Source organism: Bufo bufo, chromosome 1 (assembly GCF_905171765.1).
Source record: "Bufo bufo chromosome 1, aBufBuf1.1, whole genome shotgun sequence".
NCBI classification, from domain to species: domain Eukaryota; kingdom Metazoa; phylum Chordata; class Amphibia; order Anura; family Bufonidae; genus Bufo; species Bufo bufo.
The window spans coordinates 756,276,338-756,293,992 of NC_053389.1; the positions used below are offsets into that span (position 1 = coordinate 756,276,338).

At 44.4% G+C, this 17,655-nt stretch overlaps 1 protein-coding gene across 1 annotated transcript in view; it reads left to right on the forward strand.

Moving 5' to 3' along the window:
* The window catches only part of LOXL2 (lysyl oxidase like 2), a 75,855-nt gene that overhangs the window by 56,161 nt on the left and 2,039 nt on the right, over positions 1-17,655 (forward strand). The window contains exons 11-12 of the mRNA XM_040414545.1: positions 14,622-14,737; positions 14,962-15,098. Coding sequence (XP_040270479.1) covers positions 14,622-14,737; positions 14,962-15,098 — 253 coding nt within the window. The remainder of the gene's footprint in view (positions 1-14,621; positions 14,738-14,961; positions 15,099-17,655) is intronic.

Sequence of the window (17,655 nt, forward strand, 5' to 3'; positions counted from 1 at the left end):
TTTTTTTTTTTTGTTATTTACAACATTCATCTGACAGGTTAGATCATGTGGTAATTTTATAGAGCAGGTTGTCACGGACGCGGCGATACCTAATATGTATACATTTTTTTTTATTTATGTAAGTTTTATACAATAACTTCATTTTTAAAACCAAAAAAATGTTTTAGTGTCTCCATAGTCTAAGAGCCATAGTTTTTTCAGTTTTTGGGCGATTATCTTGAGTAGGGTCTCATTTTTTGCGGGATGAGATGACGGTTTGATTGGCACTATTTTGGGGTGCATATGACTTTTTGATCGCTTGCTATTACACTTTTTGTGACGTAAGATGGCAAAAATGGCTTTTTTTACACTGTTTTTATTTTTATTTTTTTTACGGTGGTCATCTGAGGGGTTAGGTCATGTGATATTTTTATAGAGCCGGTCGATACGGACGCGGTGATACCTAATATGTATACTTTTTTTATTTATGTAAGTTTTACACAATCATTTCATTTTTGAAACAAAAAAAAATCATGTTTTAGTGTTTCCATAGTCTAAGAGCCATAGTTTTTTCAGCTTTTGGGCGATTATCTTGAGTAGGGTCTCATTTTTTGCGGGATGAGATGACGGTTTGATTGGTACTATTTTGGCGTACATGCGACTTTTTTGATCACTTTTATTACCTTTTTTGGGAAGTAAGGTGGGCAAAATTTCAATTTTCTCATAGTTTTTATTTTTTTATTTTTATGGCGTTCACCGTGCGGGGAAAGTAACATGACCGTTTTATAGATCAGGTCGTTACGGACGCGGCGATACCTAATATGTGTAGTTTATTTTATTTTTTTAATTTTTATTCAGTGATAAATGGTTTTTTTTTTTTATCTTAACTTTTTTCACTTCTTTTTACATTTTTTTGACCCAGACCCACTTGGTTCTTGAAGATCCAGTGGGTCTGATGTTTGTATAATACAGTACAGAACAATATATATTGTTCTGTACTGTATTTTACTTACACTGAACAGATCTGTTCAGCACCATGGACAGCAGGACGCCTGAGCAGGCGTCCTGTTGCCATTGGAACCCTCCCCGTCTGCTCAGAACTTCGCAGACGGGGAAGGGTAAGCACAGGGCTGAGGGGGGCTCTCTGGGAGCTCTCTCCCTCTCCATCGGGGGGCTGCAAAGGCACAGCAGCCCCCCGATGGAGAGGGAGGGAGCTCCCTGACGATGACAGTTAACTTTTTCCATACAGCGGTCCGTACGGACCGCGGTATGGAAAGGGTTAAACGGCTGACATCTGCACAGATGTCAGCCGTTTGTACCAGGGTGCCAGCAATGTGCTGGCACCCTGGTATAACCACTAGACACCAACGATCATTCATGGGGAGGCGGGCGGGGGATCGCGATCCCGCCTGCCGCACCGCCCGCCTCCCGCAACGCCCCCACCGCATGCGACACCCCCCCTGCACCACCCGCCGGCATCAAATCATGCAGGGGTGCAGGGGGGGGTGAATAATAATGATTTTAGCCACTCTAAAGTTTCTGATCCCCGCGGTCAGGGACCGCAGGCATCAGAAACTGCAAAAAGCGCAGCAAACCGCAGGTCTGAATTGACCTGCGGTTTGCTGCGATCGCCGACACGGGGGGGTCACATGACCCCCCCTGGCGTTGTCACAGGATGCCGGCTGAAGGATTTCAGCCGAAATCCCGTTCCGTTTAACCCCTCGGGCGCCGGAATACAGATTTTAAGTCAGGACGTACCGGTACGTCCTGTGTCCTTAAGGACTCGGGAAATAGGGCGTACCGGTACGTCCTATGTCCTTAAGGGGTTAAAGGTAAATTTAATTTTCAATAAGTAATAGCAAGTCTCCCCTGCTTACCGCCGTGTTCAGCGGTGATTTGTGGCCAGTGCTTCCAATTCACCGCTGAAGTCCTGGGCTCTGTCTGTGTAGGTACAGTTGTTCTGGGATCCGCTCCACAATTTCCTCTCAGCCCTGGCCACAGCATGCTTGCTGCTCGTTTCCTGCAGCACTTCCTTAAAGAGATTCTGTCACCTCCCCTAACCCAAAATCGGATTTTAAAGCAATCATGCAGCACAGCTTACCTTGAATCGGCTGTGCTCTTCTATCTTGTAATCCGTCTAGTAGTTTATGAGGAAAAACGACTTTTATGATTATGTAAATTAGCCCTTAGGGGGCCAGAGGGGCGTTTTATTCTCCTTAGTGTGCCCAGTAACGCCCCTCTTACAGTGCCCAAAACGCCTTCCTTCCGACTGCCTAACCGCCCTCTCATCCCTCTCCTCCCCCTCCCTCACGGCCGAACGAACTCTTGCGCAGGCGCAGTACCCACTGAGGGCTGCGCCAGTGCGATCTGAAGGAGACTGAGGGCAGGAGCTTCATCCTCATCACTGGGCATGCGCCGAGCCCAGTAATAATGATTTGTTTCCAGGAGGGAGGGTGGGGAAAGAAATCGCTGGCTGGCTTCACTCTGGCAGGCTGGAGAAAACGCAGGGTGCAGCAGCCGATCGGCAATCCTCTGCGCTTCCTCCCAGGCTGACTGAGGGAAGAGCGAGCATCTCCGGACGTCACTGGGCTCGGCGCATGCCCAGTGACGAGGATGAAGCTCCTGCCCTCAGTCTCCTGCAGATCGCACTGGCGCAGCCCTCAGTGGGTACTGCGCCTGCGCGAGAGTTCGTTCGGCCGTGAGGGAGGGGGAGGAGAGGGATGAGAGGCTGTGGGCAGTTAGGCAGTCGGAAGGAAGGCGTTTTGGGCACTGTAAGAGGGGCGTTACTGGGCACACTAAGGGGAATAAAACGCCCCTCTGGGCACCTTCAGGGCTAATTTACATAATCATAAAAGTCGTTTTTCCTCATAAACTACTAGACGGATTACAAGATAGAAGAGCACAGCAGATTCAAGGTAAGCTGTGCTGCATGACTGCTTTAAAATCCGATTTTAGGTTAGGGGAGGTGACAGAATCCCTTTAAGGGCCGGTGCACATCACTTCCTGGGCTTTATGGGTTAGGTCATGTGACCTTGCTGACCAATCCTAGCCCTCCTGCACATATATAATTGGCTCAGCCCCCTTCCCAGATGCCTCAGTGTAAAGGTTCTTGTGTCCTGCTAAGGTTCCTGATATCCGCTTGTGTTCCTGACTCCTGCTACCCGTTTGATCCCTGCCTGCTTGCCTTGACTGTTCTGTGCCGCCTGCCCTGACTTATTGCCTGTCTTACTTCGCCTCTGCCTCATCCTTCAGTCCTACACTGTTGCTCATGGTTACGACTCAGCCTGCTGACAATGCCTGTACTCCTGGTACCTTTCTCAGGTACCTCCTGGTCTGCCTGGACCAGCTGCCTCGTGTGCCTATCCTCCTCAATCCCTATTCCATAAAGAAAAGCTAGAAATTAAAATCACAATAATCCTCATCAGGATGCCATAGACCTCAGGTTTCCCATCTGCCCAACACCCCAGCAAGAGTCACCAGCATGATAGGTAAGGCATCTTGATATATACAGTGCATTCAGAAAGTCTTCAGACTTTTTCACATTATGTTATGTTGCAGCCTTGTGTTAAAATGAAAAAAAAAAAAAAAAAATTCCCCATAATTCTGCACTTAATAATATCCGATAATGAGAAAGTGAAAACAAAGGGGGTCATTTAGTATTGTGAAATATGCCTAAATTAATTTCAGGCACAGATTGTGGCACATCTCATTCACCATTTTCTACGCCTGTTTTAGGCGTAGAAAGCTGTCTTACATTTAGAACTCGCGCTGGATGCACTGAAATTATAGAGAAGCCTGCGCCTTTTCATAAATTCGGTCCACCGCCAGCGCAGGGCTTTATTAAGACCGGCAACTAAAATGTGCCCCAGAATGTTCAAAATCTTGCATTGACATAAGTAACATAGTGTATAAGGCCGAAAAAAGACATTTGTCCATCCAGTTCGGCCTGTTATCCTGCAAGTTGATCCAAAGGAAGGTAAAAAAAAAACAAAAAACTGTGAGGTAGAAGCCAATTTTCCCCACTTAAGGGGAAAAAAATTCCTTCCCGACTCCAATCAGGCAATCAGAATAACTCCCTGGATTAACGACCCATCTCTAGTAGCTATAACATGTAATATTATTACGCTCCAGAAATACATCCAGGCCCCTCTTGAACTCTTTTAGTGAACTCACCATCACCACCTCCTCAGGCAGAGAGTTCCATAGTCTCACTGCTCTTACCGTAAAGAATCCTTTTCTACGTTTGTGTACAAACCTTCTTTATTGTCGTTGGCAGCAGCTGCCTGACACTGTTTTTTGCAGCTTAGTTTGCTGTTCACTAAAATTCTTAGGTCCTTTTTCCATGTCAGCGTTACTTACCATTTAGTATGTACGTGTGACTTACATTATTCCTTCCCATGTGCATAACCTTACATTTGTCAGTGTTAAACCTCATCTGCCACTTCTCTGCCCAAGCATCCAATCTATCCAGATCCCTCTGTAGTAGTATACTGTTCTCTTCCGTGTCAATTACTTTACACAGTTTAGTGTCATCTGCAAAAAATTATATTTTACTGTGCAAGCCTTCTACAAGATCATTAATAAATATATTGAAGAGAATAGGGCCCAATACTGACCCCTGATGTACCCCACTAGTGACAGTGACCCAATCTGAGTGTGTACCATTAATAACCACCCTCTGTTTTCTTTTACTGAGCCAGTTACTTACCCACATACAGACATTTTCTCCCAGTCCGAGCATTCTCATTTTTATATACTAACCTTTTATGCGTCAAATGCTTTGGATAAGTCCAGATATATGGCATCAGCTGTCAAGTCTAGAACTTACCTCCTCATAGAAACTGATTAAATTAGTTTGACATGACCGATCCCTCATGAAGCCATGCTGATATGGCGTTATTTGCTCATTTTCATTGAGGTGCTCCAAGATAGCATCTCTTAGAAAACCTTCAAACAGTTTACCCACGACGAATGTTAAACTTACCGGCCTTTCCGGGCTCTGTTTTTGGACCCTTTTTGAATACTGGCACCACATTTGCTATGCGCCAATCCTGTGGAACACTCCTTGTCAGTATAGAGTCTTTAAAGATCAGGTCTGGTTATGACATTACTTAATTTTCTTAGGATACGGGGGTATGCCATCTGGTCCTGGCGATTTGTCTATTTTAATCTTTTTAAGACGCCGCTGTACTTCTTCCTGGGTCAGACAGGGCACTTTTAATGGGGAATTTACTTTTGCATTCTGCATTTCATCTGACAGTATATTTTCTTCAGTGAATAAAGTGGAGAAAAAAATATTTAATAGCTTTGCTTTCTCCTCATCGCTCTCTGCAACTCCCCCCTCATCACTCTGTAAAGGGCCGACACCTTCAGAATTATACTTTTTACCATTTATATAATTGAAGAACATTTTAGGGTTAGTTTTGCTCTCTTAATCTCAATTAATCTCTCGGTCTCTAGTTTGTCCGCTTTTGTTTGTTTTTTACATATTCGATTTTTTTCCTTATAGTTTTTCAGTGCTTCCTTACTACCCTCCTGTTTTAGTGATTTAAATGCTTTCTTTTTGTCATTTATTGCTCTCTTTACAGTTCTATTTATCCACATTGGTTTCTTCTTGTTCCTTAACCACCTCAGCCCCCAGTGCTTAAACACCCTGAAAGACCAGGCCACTTTTTACACTTCTGACCTACACTACTTTCACCGTTTATTGCTCGGTCATGCAACTTACCACCCAAATGAATTTTACCTCCTTTTCTTCTCACTAATAGAGCTTTCATTTGGTGGTATTTCATTGCTGCTGACATTTTTACTTTTTTTGTTATTAATCGAAATTTAACGATTTTTTTGCAAAAAAATGACATTTTTCACTTTCAGTTGTAAAATTTTGCAAAAAAAACGAGATCCATATATAAATTTTGCTCTAAATTTATTGTTCTACATGTCTTTGATAGAAAAAAAGTTTGGGTAAAAAAAAAAATGGTTTGGGTAAAAGTTATAGCGTTTACAAACTATGGTACAAAAATGTGAATTTCCGCTTTTTGAAGCAGCTCTGACTTTCTGAGCACCTGTCATGTTTCCTGAGGTTCTATAATGGCCAGACAGTACAAACACCCCACAAATGACCCCATTTCGGAAAGTACACACCCTAAGGTATTCGCTGATGGGCATAGTGAGTTCATAGAACTTTTTATTTTTTGTCACAAGTTAGCGGAAAATGATGATTTTTTTTTTTTTTTTCTTACAAAGTCTCATATTCCACTAACTTGTGACAAAAAATAAAAAGTTCTATGAACTCACTATGCCCATCACGAAATACCTTGGGGTCTCTTCTTTCCAAAATGGGGTCACTTGTGGGGTAGTTATACTGCCCTGGCATTCTAGGAGCCCAAATGTGTGGTAAGGAGTTTGAAATCAAATTCTGTAAAAACTGACCAGTGAAATCCAAAAGGTGCTCGTTGTAATATGGGCCCCTTTGCCCACCTAGGCTGCAAAAAAGTGTCACACATCTGGTATCTCCGTACTCAGGAGAAGTTGGGGAATGTGTTTTGGGGTGTCATTTTACATATACCCATGCTGGGTGAGAAATATCTTGGCAAAAGACAACTTTTCCCATTTTTTTATACAAAGTTGGCATTTGACCAAGATATTTATCTCACCCAGCATGGGTATATGTAAAAAGATACCCCAAAACACATTCCTCAACTTCTCCTGAATACAGAGATACCAGATGTGTGACACTTTTTTGCAGCCTAGGTGGGTAAAGGGGCCCATATTCCAAAGAGCACCTTTCGGATTTCACTGGTCAGTTTTTACAGAATTTGATTTCAAACTCCTTACCACACATTTGGGCCTCTAGAATGCCAGGGCAGTATAACTACCCCACAAGTGACCCCATTTTGGAAAGAAGAGACCCCAAGGTATTCGCTGATGGGCATAGTGAGTTCATGGAAGTTTTTATTTTTTGTCACAAGTTAGTGGAATATGAGACTTTGTATGAAAAAAATAATAATAAAAAAAAAAATCATCATTTTCCACTAACTTGTGACAAAAAATAAAAAATTCTAGGAACTCGCCATGCCCCTCACGAATACCTTGGGGTGTCTTCTTTCCAAAATGGGGTCACTTGTGGGGTAGTTATACTGCCCTGGCATTCTAGGGGCCCAAAAAATGTGTGGTAAGGAGTTTGAAATCAAATTCTGTAAAAAATGACGAGTGAAATCCGAAAGGTGCTCTTTGGAATATGGGCCCCTTTGCCCACCTAGGCTGCAAAAAAGTGTCACACATCTGGTATCTCTGTATTCAGGAGAAGTTGAGGAATGTGTTTTGGGGTGTCTTTTTACATATACCCATGCTGGGTGAGATAAATATCTTGGTCAAATGCCAACTTTGTATAAAAAAAATGGGAAAAGTTGTCTTTTGCCAAGATATTTCTCTCACCCATCATGGGTATATGTAAAATGACACCCCAAAACACATTGCCCAACTTCTCCTGAGTACGGAGATACCAGATGTGTGACACTTTTTTGCAGCCTAGGTGGGCAAAGGGGCCCATATTACAAAGAGCACCTTTCGGATTTCACTGGTCAGTTTTTACAGAATTTGATTTCAAACTCCTTACCACACATTTGGGCCCCTAGAATGCCAGGGCAGTATAACTACCCCACAAGTGACCCCATTTTGGAAAGAAGAGACCCCAAGGTATTCGCTGATGGGCATAGTGAGTTCATGGAAGTTTTTATTTTTTGTTACAAGTTAGTGGAATATGAGACTTTGTATGAAAAAAATAAATTAAAAAAAAAAAATCATTTTCCACTAACTTGTGACAAAAAATTAAAAATTCTAGGAACTTGCCATGCCCCTCACGGAATACCTTGGGGTGTCTTCTTTCCAAAATGGGGTCACTTGTGGGGTATTTATACTGCCCTGGCATTTTCCAGGGGCCCTAATGTGTGGTAAGTAGGTAAATGACCTGTGAAATCCGAAAGGTGCTCTTTGGAATGTGGGCCCCTTTGCCCACCTAGGCTGCAAAAAAGTGTCACACATGTGGTATCGCCGTATTCAAGAGAAGTTGGGGAATGTGTTTTGGGGTGTCATTTTACATATACCCATGCTGGGTGAGAGAAATATCTTGGCAAAAGACAACTTTTCCCATTTTTTTTTAATACAAAGTTGGCATTTGACCAAGATATTTATCTCACCCAGCATGGGTATATGTAAAATGACACCCCAAAACATATTCCCCAACTTCTGCTGAATACGGAGATACCACATGTGTGACACTTTTTTGCAGCCTAGGTGGGCAAAGGTACCCAAATTCCTTTTAGGAGGGCATTTTTAGACATTTGGATACCAGACTTCTTCTCACGCTTTGGGGCCCCTAAAATGCCAGGGCAGTATAAACACCCCACATGTGACCCCATTTTGGAAAGAAGACACCCCAAGGTATTCAATGAGGGGCATGGCGAGTTCATTGAAAAAAAAATTTTTTGGCACAAGTTAGCGGAAATTGATTTTTTTGATTTTGTTCTCACAAAGTCTCCCTTTCCGCTAACTTGGGACAAAAATTTCAATCTTTCATGGACTCAATATGCCCCTCAGCGAATACCTTGGGGTGTCTCCGCAATTGAGGGTCTCCGCAATCATTACATGTATGCCCAGCATTAGGAGTTTCTGCTATTCTCCTTATATTGAGCATACGGGTAATGAGATTTTTTTTTTCCGTTCAGCCTCTGGGCTGAAAGAAAAAAATGAACGGCACAGATTTCTTCATTCGCATCGATCAATGTGGAAGAAAAAATCTCTGCCAAAAAAAGAAAAAGGAGGGGAAAGGCGTCTGCCAGGACATAGGAGCTCCGCCCAACATCCATACCCACTTCAGCTCGTATGCCCTGGCAAACCAGATTTCTCCATTCACATCAATCGATGTGGATGAATAAATCATTGCCGGGATTTTTTTTTTTATATATACAAAGTGTTTGCCAAAGTATATGAACACCGCCACCTCCTCAGCTCATATGCCTCGGCAAACATATCTTTTACTGCAGAGGAGAAATCTCGTCTTGCAGCGCCGCATACACCGACTTGTGTGTAATCTGACAGCAGCGAAATGCTTCTGTCCGAATGCACATCAGTGCTGCAGCTAGTCGATCGGTTGGTCCACCTGGAAGGTAAAAAAAACAAAACAAAAAAGAAAAAACCAGGCCGCAAAGCAATAACTTTATTAACTTTAGAACAGAACATATTAACTTTTTTACTTACCGGTAATTTTTTTTTTGTTTAGTTTTTTTTACCTTTATAGAACAAACCTCTCCTTCCCCATGGGACAATGTGCAAAGCGCAAATCGCCCAAAGATGTGGCGAAGTACGTTATGCACTTTATCCCAGGTGAAAGGAGAGGTTTGCAGCAGCTGAGAGTAAAAGGGCCCTAATAGCCCTGTGTGCCTGTCCTGTGAGATGCAATCCCTATGCTAGGTGTACCTGTGTGTGGTACTTCCGGAAACACTCACCAAAGCATAGGGCAGGGTGGTCAGGACAGTCAGGACAGAAATAGCGGGTGTCACGCCTTATTCCACTCCTGCTACAGACACAACATCTTTTTCGGGGTGACGGTTGGGTTGAGGTACCAGGAACGACACTGGGGAAATGTCGCTCGTGTAGACGGCTAACTACACTGGTGGATGGGGCCACGGAACCTCCTGGGTAAAGGAGGTTCTCGATGATCTCTTCCTGGAATTTGAGGAAAGATCGTGTTCTCCCAGCCTTACTGTAGAGAACAAAACTATTGTACAGCGCCAATTGAATTAAATATACAGACACCTGCTTATACCAGCGTCTGGTTCTGCGGGAAACTAAATACGGAGACAACATCTGGTCATTGAAGTCCACCCCTCCCATGAGCGCATTATAGTCGTGGACACAGAGGGGCTTTTCAATGACACGGGTTGCTCGCTCAATTTGGATTGTCGTGTCTGCGTGAATGGAGGAGAGCATGTAAACGTCACGCTTGTCTCTCCATTTCACCGCGAGCAGTTCTTCATTACACAAGGCAGCCCTCTCCCCCCTTGCAAGACGGGTGGTTACAAGCTGTTGGGGGAAGCCCACGCGACTAGTTTGCGCGGTGCCACAGGCGCAAATCCGTTCTAGAAACAAATGCCTAAAGAGGGCCACACTTGTGTAAAAATTGTCCACATAAAGATGGTACCCCTTGCCGAATAAGGGTGACACCAAGTCCCAGACTGTCTTCCCACTGCTCCCCAGGTAGTCAGGGCAACCGACCGGCTCTTTTCCCTCATAGATCCGAAATTTGTGGGTATAGCCTGTGGCCCTTTCACAGAGCTTATACAATTTGACCCCATACCGGGCACGCTTGCTTGGGATGTATTGTTTGAAGCCAAGGCGCCCGGTAAAATGTATTAGGGACTCGTCTACGCAGATGTTTTGCTCGGGGGTATACAAATCTGCAAATTTCTGGTTGAAATGGTCTATGAGGGGCCGAATTTTGTGGAGCCGGTCAAAAGCTGGGTGGCCTCTGGGACGGGAGGTGGTGTTGTCGCTAAAATGCAGGAAACGGAGGATGGCTTCAAATCGTGCCCTGGACATAGCAGCAGAGAACATGGGCATGTGATGAATCGGGTTCGTGGACCAATATGACCGCAATTCATGCTTTTTTGTCAGGCCCATGTTGAGGAGAAGGCCCAAAAAAATTTTAAGTTCGGAAACTTGGACTGGTTTCCACCGGAAAGGCTGGGCATAAAAGCTTCCCGGGTTGGCGGATATAAATTGTGTGGCATACCGGTTTGTCTCTGCCACGACTAAGTCCAAGAGCTCCGCAGTCAAGAACAGCTCAAAAAATCCCAGGGCCGAACCGATTTGAGCCGTCTCAACCCGAACTCCAGACTGGGCGGTGAAAGGGGGAACTACAGGTGCAGCTGAAGTTGGTGACTGCCAATCAGGGTTTGCCAGCACCTCAGGGATTCTAGGGGCTCTACGGGCCTGTCTGTGCGGTGGCTGCGACGGGGTAACTACTGCACGTGCCACCGTACCAGCTTCAACTGCCCTTCTGGTGCTCGCCACGTCACCATGTTGTACGGCAGTGCTGGTACTAGGTCCAGGGAGGGCTGCGCTGCTGGTGTATGCCTCACCACGTGATCCGGCAGCGACAGCCCCACTCTGCTGCTCTTGAAGCGGATCCTGCATAACCTGTGGTCTAGCGACACGGGGCCGGGTACGCCTGGTGCTGCCAGGGACCTCAACCTCCTCGTCCGAACTTTGGGTCAGAGAGCCACTGTTTTCTACAGGTTCATATTCTGACCCGCTAGATTCGTCAGATGAGGGTTCCCACTCCTCATCCGACTGGGTCAGAATCCTGTAGGCCTCTTCAGAAGAATACCCCCTGTTTGACATTTTGGACTACTAAATTTAGGGGTATTCCCTGAGACTACCCAAGAAAAAAAGCAAGCCTGTCTTACAAAGGGGAGGCTAGCGAAGTACCGGAGGCCGCTGCGGTGATAAAAAATATCAAAACTGATTTTTTTATCGCCGCAGAGCGTGTAAAATGAATGTGCAGTGATCAAAAAAAAAATAATTTTTTGTCACTGCGGTGGGGCGGGCGTGGGTGAACGCACGTGTGGGCGACCGATCAGGCCTGATCGGGCAAACACTGCGTTTTGGGTGGAGGGTGAGCTAAGGTGACACTAATACTATTATAGATCTGACCGTGATCAGTTTTGATCACTTACAGATACTATAAAAGTACAAATGCTGATTAGCGATACGCTAAACAGCGAATAAGTGACTGCGGTGGGGTGGGCGCTAACTCACGCTAAACTACATAACAAAGGGGCCTAAACTATCCCTAAAACCTAACAGCCAATACTAGTGAAAAAAAAAAAAGTGACAGTTTACACTGATCACTTTTTTTCCTTTCACTGGTGATTGACAGGGGCGATCAAAGGGTTAATTGGGGTGCAGGGGGGTGATCAGGGGCTACAGTGAAGTGTTTGGTGTACTCACAGTTCAGTCTGCTTCTCTGCTGGATCCAACCGACGAAAAGGACCAGCAGAGAAGCCATATAACAGATCATATTTACTAATATGATCTGTTATATGGCTTGTGATTGGATTTTTTGAAAATTGCCAGCCTGCCAGCCAATGATCGTTGCTGGCAGGCTGGTGACGAACTTCTTCTTTAACTTTTGCCGGCCCGCGATGCGCATGCGCAGGCCGGCTTGGAGCGAAATCTCGCGTCTCGCGAGATGACGCGTATATGCGTGGTTGTGCGCAGCGCTGCCACCTCCGGAACGCGAATCTGCGTTAGGCGGTCCGGAGGTGGTTAACCTTTTATTCCCATAAGGTATGTACCTCTCACAATTAGATTTTAGGATGCTTTTTAAAATATCCCATTTTGTGGCTGTATTTTTTTTTTTTGAGGACTTTGTCCCAGTTAGTTAGGCCTATGGCCTCTCTTAGTTGGCAAAATATTTTTTTTTTTTGAAGTTTGGTATTTTTGTTCCCCCCTGAAGAAAGACCCTTTACTTTGAAGCCCCTTTGGCAGTGATTACAGCTTCCAGTCTTCTTGGGCATGATGCCACAAGGTTTGCACGCCTGCATTTAGGGATTTTCCGCCATTCTTCTCTGCAGATCCTCTCAAGCTCTGTCGGTTGGATGAGGACCATCAGTGACAACTATTTTCAGGACTCTCCACTCCGGTTTTGAAAAGTCCCAGTCTGAGGTCCAGAGCACTCTGGATCAGGTTTTCATTAATATCTCTGTACTTTACTCCATTCAGCTTTCCCTCAACCCTGACCAGTCTCCCTGTCCCAGCCTCTGAAAAACACCTCAACAGCATGATGCTGCCACCACCATGCTTCACTGTAGGGATGGTTTTGGGCCAGTGCCTGGTTTCCCCCAGACACAACAGTTAGAAATGAGGCCAAAAAGTTAAATCTTGGTTTCATCAGACCAGAGAATCTTGTTTTTCAGTCTGAGAGTCCTTTGGGTGCTTTTTTGCAAACGTTCATGTGTCTTTTACTAAAGAAGCTTCTTACTGGCCACTCTGTTATAAAACCCAGATTGGTGGAGTGCTGCTTGACCTTCTGAAGGTTTCTCCCATCTGCACACAGGATTGTTGGAGCTCAAGAGTCCATTGGGCTCTTGATTATCTCTCTTACCAAGGCCCTATTCCCCTGATTATCTATTTTGGTGAGGCAGTCAGCTCTAGGAAGAGTCCTTGTTGTTTCAGACTTCCTCTATTTAAGAATTATGGAGGACACTGTGCTTATGGGAACTTTCAGTGGAGCATACATTTTTTGTACTGTTCTGTGCTGTCTCTGAGCTCAACAGGCAGTTCTTTCCTTCTCATGACTTAGTTTTTGCTCTGATATGCATTGTCAGCTGTGAGACTATATATAGACAGGGCTGGGTCTTTCCAAATCATGTCCAATAAACTGAATTTACTACAGGTGGACTCCAAAGTGTAGAAACATCTGTGAGGCCTCATGCACATGGCCGTATTGCGGCCTGCATTATATGGGCACCGACCGTATGCTCCCCGCATCACGGAGTGCTTCCATGGTGTTTCTGTCTGTGCCTCCACACTGCAAAAAAATAGAACATGTTATATTTTTTTTGCTGTGCGGACAGATCACGGACCCATTCAAGTTGAATGGGTCTCGATCAGCCCCGGCCGCCGCACGGACGTTGCCAGTGAATTAGGGACCGCAATCACGGAATGGCTGCATAACGGCAGTGTGCATGTGGCCTGATCAAGAGAAATGGAAGGCCCCCAGATCTAAATGTCAAGTGTCATAGCAAAGGGCCTGAATACTTATGTCCATGGGAAATTTTTGTTTTCCCTTTTTAATAAATTTGAAAACATTTCTAACATTCTATTTTCACTTTCTCATTATGGGGTACTGGAAAACTTGATATTTTTATTTTAACAAAACGCCGCGACATAACAAAATGTGAAAAAACTTTCGAAAAGCACTGTAAATCTCCTGTAGGCACATGTTGGTGCCTTAAAGTGGATTTAATGAGGAGTGAAATGGTGCCTTTCTTTTTCAGTTCTTCCATATGTAATGTGTTAGGTCAGGTTTTTATGAAGTTCTGGTGCGTTTGTTACAGATGAAGTTCTTAGATGTCTAACGTTTTATCGAAGGAGGTGGGGGAGTAAACTGGTAAATTAAAGTCAGCATTTTGCTTTTCATATATGCTTTCATCCTCGTTTCATCTGGTCGCCTTTCGCAGTCAGGATTTGGAAGTCAAAACCAATAGTGGAACTTACTAAGGAAAATATAATGAAAATATTGGTGTCTGTACTGCATTTTGGACCAACTATTGGTTTTGGCTTACAAATACTGATGCAAAATACTAACTAGAATACGCAAGTGTGAATTAAGGCCTGAGGCATATTCCCATTTAGAGCTCATTCACACGACTGTATGAATGAGTCCACGTCTGTTCGGCAAAAAATATAGAGCAGGTCCTATTCTTGGACGGCGCGGTCATGTGAATGCGCCCTAATACTTATGAATCTCCCAATCTAAATCGGGTTGCAACCTGAATACATCCTTCTTACAGCACAAGTTCCAATTAGTCTTCATTCATGATACATTATGTAGAGCGGTCATTTTCTCCTTTCAGCCACTACCACAGCATGGAAGTTTTCACACATTACGACTTACTGAGCTTAAATGGAACCAAGATTGCAGAGGGACACAAGGCCAGCTTCTGCTTGGAGGACTCAGAATGTGAATCAGGTAAGAAATACATCATCTACATAATGTGGTGTTATTCATGTGGACTTTTTTTTTCTAAAAACAGAGAAGTAAAATCTTCCTGAAAGGAAACTTCTTCCTACTTCTGTAATCCTTTTTCGTCTGGAGGGAGCAAACCCTTAGTGTACTATGTGATTGCTGCCCAGATATCACAGCTCCGCTCTCGTGTCCCACAAGCTCATCTGTTCCCTCACCTGTCTCTTCAGATACACAGAAGCAGTTTGTATGTGCCAATTTTGGAGAACAAGGCATCAGCGTTGGCTGTTGGGACATCTACAGACACGATATTGACTGTCAGTGGATAGATATCACAGACGTGGCTCCTGGAGACTACTTCTTCCAAGTGAGTTGCCCTTTAATTCCTATTCTTGAATTTCAGGAACTGATAATCTCCTTTAATATTTCTATAAATATATAATTGTTAAAACAGTCAAGTTCCAGCCGGTTTTTCTTGGGCTGCTCAATTTATCAAAATTGCATTTGACCCCATTTTGGGGTACATATGACAAATTTACTTTTTTACTAGGGTCGGGTGGTAAAAAAAAAAAAGTAGTTCCGCAATTGTTTTTCGCACTTTAGTATGTTTACTGTGTGGCATAACTAGAGTGTTATTATTAGGCCTACTGTAGTTTTGGTCCGCATCTGATCGTATGCGGATCCATTCATTTCAATGGGGTCGCAAAAGATGCACACTGTGCTGTCCACATCCATACGTCTGCTCGGCCGTCCCCAGGGGCGTAGCTAAAGGCTCACGGGCCCTGGTGCAAGAGTTCAGCTTGGGCCCCCCCTTCCCTCAGTGCTTTGTGGTCGGGGCAGGGAAGCACATAGCCTTTGTACTGCCTGAGGTAAAAATTGAAACTACCCTACCATGCCAAATTATTGAACTAACCCCTTCCCTCCAGCCAGAGGAGTAACTTGACCAGCATTTCTAGAATACCAGTATCTTCTTATGCAGCACAAGGGGTCTTTGGGCCCCCTCAGGCTCCTGGGCCCGGTAGCGACTGCTACCTCTGCAGCCCCTATAGCTACGCCCCTGGCCGTCCCGCAAAAAAAAAAAAAAAAAATTGTTCTATTTTTGTACGTGTTGGGGACAAGAATAAGCATTTGTAACAGATGGCAGGACGTACCGTTCCGCAAAATGTAGAAAGCACACAGCCAGTATCCGCGTTTTGCAGATCCGCAATTTGCCGTGTGCAGGAGGCCTTATTCTGAGTCAGTACGAACACAGCGATACCAAATATATATAAGTTTTGTTTTTTTGCACAATTGCACATATCCTGAAAAAAACAATAGTCTGTTGCCGCATTACAAGAGCCAAAACTGATTCATTTTCCGGCCAATGTAGCTACAAACAGGCTTGTTTTTTTGCTTTATTATAAGGGTTGTGGAGAACACAGCAGTATCGTATGTGTGCAGGTTTTCGTTTAACCAGTTTTACAAAATAAAACCACTTTTAATGGAAAACATGGTTAGGAAACATCACTTTTATAATGCACTGATATACATGTAACAGTAATGGCCTGTTTATTAGGCTTTGTCTGCTGCCATGGCAATGCATTGGCACCCGACGACTGCATTCGCGGGGAGCCATTGGTGACAGGGAGCCCCCATACCTCTATGTAACTGCCTAGATAGCACAGTCACTATTGACTGCAGCATTTAGGGTGTTAAAAGGCTGGGATCAGTGTTATCGCAGTCTCTGTGGGCTCTCTTCAGTCCATGCTACCTGCATCAGGATGAATGGTATGGGCAGTGGGGACTGAAAACCCACTAAAAAGCATGTCCTGATAAAGTGTTCCCAGTGGGAAACAAAAGTTGAAAAACTATCGCTGGGAACTAAAAGGGCAAATTAATTGAATTCATCTGATTAATCGCCCAGCCCTAACCACTATATAGCAAGAATGTCAATGTGACCCTGATAAAGCAGCGTTATGCAATGGGCTAATGTTCTAGTTCTCTACCCTGCACACCTCTTGGGCCTTCTTAGATCATTAAGTGAGGCTCCTGCTCTCCAGTGTTGTAAGTGTGCACTGGGTCCTGTGGAAACTGGAAGCATTTTCAGTTGGCTGGCATATCCCCCTCATATAATTTAGCTTCTTACCCACATGTTCCTAATTCACGTTGCACGATTTCTGCAGCCAGCTGAGCAACATCTTATAAATACTTCCTGCGCTTCATCCTTAAAAACGTGGACAGAAAATGTGACAAGGAGCCGAGTGTTTATCAGTCGGAATGTAGCTACCTCACTGCAACGAGGGGGAAAAAACCAGGCAAGTGATCAAGAGACACAGCTGTTTGTCATACTGTACTCAGAAAAAGTATTACTCATCTTGAAGACGTCCTGGAACTTTAACTGTTTTTTTTTCATGGTCACAATCTAACAAGAAGTGTCCAAATGGAACACGCAATAGAAAGCGAGCTCTTCAGCCTGCAGATTCAAAAAGGTTGTAGGATCATTGGTGCCAATGATCATTATCAAAGGACTCTGCATCAAAGACGCAGCACGGTAACGTCCACTTGGGACGACTCTGCTGATGAATTTCTGTAGAGGGTTACTCTGAAATTCGGTACAAAATATACACCGGAAATGGTGGCATTATTGCAGGAATCGCCGCAGGTCTTCTGCTGCTTGCAAGTTTAAAAGTCACATGCTCCAGATTGAAACCCTGCAATGCAAGTCCATTTACTCCATGGGTTTTCTCCACAGCGTAGGAATGAGGTTTCTGAAAATCTCATCCACTTTGCAGGGACTGTAAGCGCTGTGGATTTTCCATGTGTGGCCATACCCTTACAGCAGGGATGCTCAACCTGCGGCCCTCCAGCTGTTGTAAAACTACAACTCCCACAATGCCCTTCTGTATGATGTAGCTGTAGGTTGTCAGGGAATTATGGGAGTTGTA